Genomic DNA, 8033 nt, shown 5'->3' on the forward strand with positions numbered 1-8033 from the left:
AACATAAATACAGTCTGTTCACACATCTGCTATGGTTGAGGGAACCCTTCTCTGGGAATCTAGAACCTTGATTGGAGGACCTAGACAGATCAGCCATGTATGTTGCTCATAGTTGTGCTGGAAATGCTAGAGATTCCTCTAGATCAGAGTTGTGCCAGAGGACTCAGATCCTTAAGAGAACACATCCAAAGGAATCTCTAGCTTTTCCAGCACAATTATGGGCAATCCCAAGATCCAGCATATCTATGGTCAATGGCTCTGTGACCACCGAGTCTTACTAGAGGACGTAGAGAGATAACTAAGGAGGCCAGATCTGTGGTTTCTTATGACGAAGAGCCAATAGAGACCCTCAACCCCAGACAAGAGTTGTGGAAGGAAGCAGTAGAGCAAGGGGTCCCCTCGTCCATGGGCCCTTTTAACCAATGGGTTGTGTCAATAACACCCACACCCACCCTCAAAGAGAGATAACTAAGGAGGCCAGATCTGTGGTTTCTTATGATGAAGAGCCAATGAAGACCCTCAACCCCAGACAAGGAAACAATAAATAATGGTGGCACACACTGATTGTGGAAGGCAGCGGTAGAGCAAGGGGTCCCCTTATCCATGGGCCCTTGTAATCAATGGGTTGAGTCAAGAACACCCACCCCACCGTAAAAATACTAGTGGCAAGTTGTGAAAAGAGTGGCTACTCACTGGAGGACCGGGAGGTGCTGTTGACAAAGACGTTGAGGAACTTCTTGGAGAAATGGAGGTCTGCCTCGGGGGAGGAATCCTCAGAGGAAGAAGAGGAGGATCCCCGGCCGTCGGGGGCCACCCCCAGCCCCTCCCCAAAGTCACTGGCCCCGTCCTCTAGGTCGCCGGCCTCACAGGCCCTCAGCAGCTCACTGTCATCGTCACTCAGGACGGAGGTGCAGCGCTTGAGGCTGACCAGCTCCAGCTGGGTATTCTCATCCACGACCAGGGTGTACTTGATGGAGTCATAGGCCAAGGAGTCGTCCAGGACTACAGCTGGTGGAGGCAGGGGGAGTCCCTCTGAGAATGGGGAGTCCTTCAGGCTGCCTAGGTGAGGTACCTCCTCGTCTTCCTCTTCCTCAGGGGAGTAGGCCAAGCTGAAGCAGCGATTGGTCCTGGCCGTGGAGACATCCAGCCCCTCACTGCGCTCTAATCGGACGTCATCAATCAGGTCGCCATCACCCAGGAGGCTAGAAAAGGGGTCCCCACCAATTTCCCCACAGTCCTCTGTCTTGCTAGGGCCAGTCCTCCGGCCCGTGTTTGCACAGCAGCCCGAGAGCGGCCGCCCAGGGAAGACGGGGGTGATGGTGTCGTTGGTGGGGTTGCTCAGGAACAGGTAGGCTGGGGGTCGGTCACCAGAGAGTGATTCCTTCTCAGCAGAATTGGCCCTTGCCTTGGGCTCTGGGGCCTTCTCCTCTTCAGCGCCTTGGAGGGAGCAACGGAGGGTCTCCATGTCCACCAGCTCAATGCTCTTCTGAGGGCAAGGCTCGCTCTCTGCCAGAGCCTCAGTGGGGATCTCAGGCTCCAGGTCAGAGGCTGGGGAGATGGTGTCAGCGATGGAGTGTGCCACAGGGAAGCACTCATCCGCACACTTGATGGGGTAGGAGCCTTCCGAGATCATCTTGTTAACCAGGTTGCTGAGGAGCCACGGAGAATCCGAGTCCTCACTCAGGTCCGGCTCTGACTCAGAGTCTGAGTCGGAATCATATTCGGTGTTTGCTTCTTCTTCCTCGTCATCTCCTTCCGGCAAGAGCTTTGGCCCCACTGGCAGGTAGAAGGATCTCCTCAGGCTTTCCAGGCTATGATCAGGGTTGATCTCCAGCTCCAGGTGAGTTGAGAGGGAGATGTCAGTCTGGTCAACGGGGGCAGAGGGGTCCTCGTCAAACTCCTCAATCTTGAGCCCAGCCAGGCTGTCCCTCCGGACCATGATCTGGTCAGCAGGTTGCTCAGTGCCCTCCTGGTCTTTGCGCCCGGCGTCTAGCAGGAGGGCATCCTTCAGGCCCAGCACGCCTTGGGTGTCCAGCTCGCCCTCCAGCTCGCCCTCTGACCCCGGAGAGCTGGCCTCTTCGATGGAGTTTGTCAGGTGCGAGGAGCGGCCACTGCTGCTGCTGTCACTGCTGAGGTCCAGCTCTGTCTCCGAGATGCTGGAGATCATGTTGCTGGCCATGCGGTTGCCACCACAGGCAAAGGCGGCCTCGATCTCGCCCTCCACGTCTGAGTCGGAGCCCGGGGAGCTGAGGTCCTCTCCAAGCCGGCCACACGGAGGGAAGGACTTGGAGTTCCGGCTGGTGAGGTCCGCCTCAATGCCAGGGTCCGAAGATGGGGATGTTGTGTCTGAAGAGGCAGAGGGCAGCCCCCGGCTCCTGGGGCTGACCTCTCCTTCGGAGCTGAGCGGCTCTCTTGTCAACTCTCCATTCAGATGACCTTCAGATCCAGCATCTTGATGGCCCTTTGTTGACTCATCTTTGGAGAGCGGGGTACCACCACCGTCGGTGCGAGGAACAGGAGGTCCATGTCCTGGCTCCCTAACGGCAGAAGTGACAGGGCTTCCGGCTCCTTTCTCCCTCTCCTTGCATGTCACCGCATCCCTCTGGAACCTTGCGCAGTAGCTGTCGGTGGCCGGCGACCGGCGGGGGCTGGCATGTGTGGGCTGGGGCTCCTGTGGGGCAACCTCTGTGGGCTCTGGGCCAGAATGGGAGACGATGTTCATGTTGTAGTCCTCCCCAGCCGGTGGAGCAGGAGGGCTGTTCCCCTCGGAGTCAAAGCGTGGCTTGCAAGGAGCATGGCCCGAACCCGGCTGGCCTTGGCTGTCCTGGGAGTCCAGGCAGGGCCCATCTTGCAGACATGGGTGCGAGGGGGAGACACGTCCTGTGGGGAGACCAAAGGAGCGTGGTCAGACCTTGAGTTGTCCTTCCTCTCTTGCCCTTTGAAAGGGATCTGGTGTGGATGACCTCAAGCAGGGCATGCATGAAATCCCCATCCTCCCCATTCCCCTTTCCTGTGAAATCCTAGCCAAATGGCCTATATGAGGCATGGGCAAACTTTGGCTCTTCGGGTGTTTTGGACTTCAACTCCCACAATTCCTAAGAGCCGGTGTGAGAGCTTAAATCCAAAACACCTGGAGGGGCACTGTTTGCCCATGCCTGTCCTACACTGTACACTTTGCATTTCAGAACTGTATACTTTGCATCTAGCTTGGAAAGGAAAAGGCTGAAAGGAGATATTAGAGAAATGTTTACATTTCTGAAAGTATATCTCTTTGAGGAGAAGGATATCTCATTGTTTTTGGCTACTCCGGAGACTGGGACACAATGGAGCAATGGCTTGAATTTGAAGGAAAAGAGATTGAACTTGAACATAAGAAGAAGGCAGGACATCCATGTGCTGTCGGCAAGAGCGGAATATGGATCTCAAGAGCGTATCAAAGGGAAAAAAATCCTGCTCCCCGCAAGGAGATGCTCCAGGGCATGGCCATACAGCCCAAAAAACCTACAACAACCTTGCTCCTGGAGGATTTCTCAGCAGGGGTATAATGGTGGTTTCGGTTTGGGAGTCCAAGCTGACCCCCTTCCAAGCCCCTCTGCTGGGAATTGATGGAGTTTCAGTAAGTCTTAGTGGGAGTTGGAGTCAAAACAACAACAGTAGAAGTCTACGTAAGGAGACTTTTTTCCTTTTTGATTGTGTGCCAGATATGCAAGGAATGCAGCATTTGAGCTCCGGCCTCCTTCCTCCAAACAAGCCTGATCAATTGAATGAAGAAGGATGGGGAGTATGAATGTTGAATGGATTATGAGTGAACGTTATGTACTGAGTATAAGTTAGGCATGGACAAACATTGGCCCTCCAGGTGTTTTGGACTTCAACTCCCACAATTCCTAACAGCCTACCGGCTGTTAGGAATTGTGGGAGTTGAAGTCCAAAACACCTGGAGGGCCAAAGTTTGCCCATTTGCATCCCGCCCTTCTCACCCCCAAAGGGACTCAGGGCAGCTCACAACAAAGCCACAATTCGAGGTCAACAAAGGCACAATTTGATGTCAACAAAGGCACAATTCGATGTGTAACCAATATGGCTATTATAAAACCAGTAGTGGAGTCTGTGTGTCTCCTTCTCTCTCTCTCTCTCTGAAAGCGCTTAATGCAATCTGTCCCACTGAAAAGGGATCTTTATGGGGAGAGCCATCGCCATTTGCACGGCAATAAACTCCCAAACTCCAGAGAGCGTAAAAGCAAGAAGCACCATCCCTGGGGAGCAAAATGTGGGAAGCTCACCTCCATGGTTTGCAGAGGAGGAAGAGGTGGAAGAAGATGAAGAGGAATGGCGGAGGGTCTCCTGCCAGCTGGCCCTCTGCGGAGGAAGAGGAGGAGGAGGAGGCGCCGGGTTGCAGCCACTGTTGTTGTTCAGGGAGTCCTGCAAGAAGAAGGGACACAAAGAACAGTCAAAGGAGATGCAGCGCCTTCCAATAAGGAGGCAGTTGTCAAGGCCATGTGGACGGTTGGACTAGATGACCTTTGGGGTCTCCTCCAACTCTGCCTTCCTTCTCTGGAGGTTTTTCAAGCAGAGGTGGGATGGCCCTCTGTCAAGAAGGCTTTGTGTCTACCTGCCCGGCAGAAATGGGGTTGACTAAATGGCCTTTAGAATCATAGAATCCTAGAATCAAAGAGTTGGAAGAGACCTCCTGGGCCATCCAGTCCAACCCCATTCTGCCAAGAAGCAGGAATATTGCATTCAAATCACCCCTGACAGATGGCCATCCAGCCTCTGCTTAAAAGCTTCCAAAGAAGGAGCCTCCACCACACTCCGGGACAGAGAGTTCCACTGCTAAACGGCTCTCACAGTCAGGAAGTTCTTCCTAATGTTCAGAAGGAATCTCCTCTCTTGTAGTTTGAAGCCATTGTTCCCTTGCGTCCTAGTTTCTCTCCAGGGAAGCAGAAAGGAAGCTTTCTCCCTCCTCCCTGTGGCTTCCTCTCACATATTTATACATGGCTATCATATCTCCTCTCAGCCTTCTCTTCTTCAGGCTAAACATGCCCAGTTCCCTAAGCCGCTCCTCATAGGGCTTGTTCTCCAGACCCTTGATCATTTTAGTCGCTCTCCTCTGGACACATTCCAGCTTGTCAATATCTCTCTTGAATTGTGGTGCCCAGAATTGGACACAATATTCCAGGTGTGGTCTAACCAAACAGGTCCTTCCCAATAGCAATAATAATAATAATAATAATAATAATAATAATAATAATAATAATGGAGAGAGAAAGATGTAAAGGTGTAAAATAACTAGTGTTCATCGGTGGCTTTATATACCAATAGTTATGTTATAATGGGTACACTTTGGAAATAATAATAAAAATGTTATGTGTGTGTGTGTATATATATATACACACACACAGGCTATTTAAGCGCATATGTATGTATATGTATATGTAACATAACTCAAAAACCACTGGACGAATTGACACCAAATTTGGACACAAGACACCGATCAGGCTAACAAGTGACCATCACTCATAAAAACACTGAAAAACACAACAGAAGGGTTGTGGAAGGCTTTCATGGCTGGAATCACTAGGTTCTTGTGGGTTTTTTCGGGCTATAGGGCCATGTTCTAGAGGCATTTCTCCTGACGTTTCGCCTGCATCTATGGCAAGCATCCTCACTACCTCTGAGGATGCTTGCCATAGATGCAGGCGAAACGTCAGGAGAAATGCCTCTAGAACATGGCCCTATAGCCCGAAAAAACCCACAAGAACAACAGAAGGGACTTAAAAGCCAAAAAATAAAAAAATACATTACAACGCATGTGCAAGACCACATATATATATATATATATATACGCAAACACACATATATACACATATACACACACAAAACACATATACACAGACTGGGCCACAGCAACGCATGGTAGGGGACGTCATATATGTATATGTATGTGTGTGTATATGCATGTGTGCGTGTATGTATGTTTCGTTTTTTTTGTCGTGTCAGGAGTGACTTGAGAAACTGCAAGTCGCTTCTGGTGTGAGAGAATTGGCTGTCTGCAAGGACATTGCCCAGGGGACGCCCGGATGATTTGATGTTTTTATCATCCTTGTGGGAGGCTTCTCTCGTGTCCCCGCATGTGGAGCTGGAGCTGATAGAGGGAGCTCATCCGCCTCTCCCCGAATTCGAACCTGCGACCTGCTGGTCTTGAGTCCTGCCGGCACAGGAGTTTAACCCTGTATGTATGTATGTGTCTTCAGTCCTGCTGGCACAGGGCTTTAACCCTGTATGTATGTCTGTGTATGTATGTGTGTGTGTGTGTATGTAGATAGACAGACAGACAGACAGACAGACAGACAGATAGATAGATAGATAGATAGATAGATAGATAGATAGATAGAAAGACAGACAGACGGACGGACGGACGGACGGACAGACAGACAGACAGACAGACAGATAGATAGATAGATAGATAGATAGATAGATAGACAATATTAAAGGACAGCATAAGGTGAAAACATATTACTGGCACCTGCTTTTGAATAGTTACGTATGTGTCTGTGAGAGCTGTTCAGCAGTGGAACTCTCTGCCTCGGAGTGTGGTGGAGGCTCCTTCTTTGGAAGCTTTGAAACAGAGGCTGGATGGCCATCTGTCAGGGGTGCTTTGAATGCAATATTCCTGCTTCTTGGCAGAATGGGGTTGGACTGGATGGCCCATGAGGTCTCTTCCAACTCTAGAATTCTATGATTCTATATCAATGGCGCCGTTAATGGCGCTCCATGCAGTCATGCTGGCCACATGACCTTGGAGGTGTCTACGGACAACGCTGGCTCTTCGGCTTAGAAATGGAGATGAGCACCACACCCCAGAGTCAGACATGACTGGACTTATTGTCAGGGGACTACCTTTACCCTTTACCTATATCAATGGCATGCTGCATCCGCTCTGGGTTTGAGTGCAAACTTCAGTGGAGACCCCATCTCCAGTGAACTGCCATGGTTCAATGCTATGGGGTGCTGGGATTTGTAGTTTTTATGTCTTTTGCCTCACCAGGATGCCATAGTCTTGAACCAGGGGCAGTGCAAGTGATGTCAAACAGGGTTAAATCTCTAGTGCAGCTGCAGCCCAAGCCTTTCTTGGTACAAAAAATGCCATTTAAGGTTACTCCAAGCCTTTAATCCAAAGCTTCCCCTTTGCAGCTTTTGTTCTTAGCATTTGCTTCCGATTCCAATTCCGCCGGAGCATTAAGGAGGGAACGGACCAGTTGATTAGTCAGAAAGGATTTAATTACGGGTTTCCTTTGGTTGCTGCTTATATTTTCTAAATACTGTTGGGGAAAACAAACAAATAAAGAGGGAAAACTAGCAATTAACCTCCCAACCAGCCCAAACATTCAACGTGGGCACGGATTAATGAAGGGACAATTCCCCCCACTTCCAATTGGACAGAAATCGATATATAAAGGAGAAGCTATTAAATAGCATGACTGAAGGTGAAGATAGTAAAGGCATAGTAAAGATGTTAATAATGGCATTAATGAAACAATTAAAAAAAGAAACAAATATGCAAAGAAGAAGTTGGTAAATATCATTACAGTACGGGGAAAACGATAGAAATAGCAGAAGCTGCAGCAGGAATAATAATAATAATAATAATAATAATAATAATAATAATGATGTCCCACTTTCCACTCTTCGATGGGATTCAACTAACCAACTAACACAACTGAACAGGAAGCAATAGAGCAATAAACAAACAAAACCTGGGAAGTGGAAGCTACTAAGAAACAATTCTGAAGGGCAAATATTAATATAAAGAAGTAGAAAGCTATTAAATAACATTCCAGAATTAGGAACAATAACAGAAGATGTAGCGGGAATTATTGACACTATTGAGCAGCAAAGATTGGGATTCAAATGGCGTTCAATCCTTAATGGGGTGTAAGGAATCGTCATGGTGGGACGAGTATTTCTAGCCCCATGATGTGCTTACAGATGGTTTGATACTTCCTAAACTTCAGTGGCATCTCAATATGATA

At 49.3% G+C, this 8033-nt stretch overlaps 1 protein-coding gene across 1 annotated transcript in view; it reads right to left on the reverse strand.

Moving 5' to 3' along the window:
- Positions 1 to 8033, reverse strand: part of MAPK8IP2 (mitogen-activated protein kinase 8 interacting protein 2) — a 62288-nt gene that overhangs the window by 11794 nt on the left and 42461 nt on the right. The window contains exons 4-5 of the mRNA XM_067468538.1: positions 4284 to 4422; positions 694 to 2880 (exon numbers count right to left, since the gene is read on the reverse strand). Of these exons, the coding sequence (XP_067324639.1) occupies positions 694 to 2880; positions 4284 to 4422 (2326 nt within the window). The remainder of the gene's footprint in view (positions 1 to 693; positions 2881 to 4283; positions 4423 to 8033) is intronic.

This window comes from Anolis sagrei, chromosome 5, assembly GCF_037176765.1.
Source record: "Anolis sagrei isolate rAnoSag1 chromosome 5, rAnoSag1.mat, whole genome shotgun sequence".
In the NCBI taxonomy this organism is placed as follows: domain Eukaryota; kingdom Metazoa; phylum Chordata; class Lepidosauria; order Squamata; family Dactyloidae; genus Anolis; species Anolis sagrei.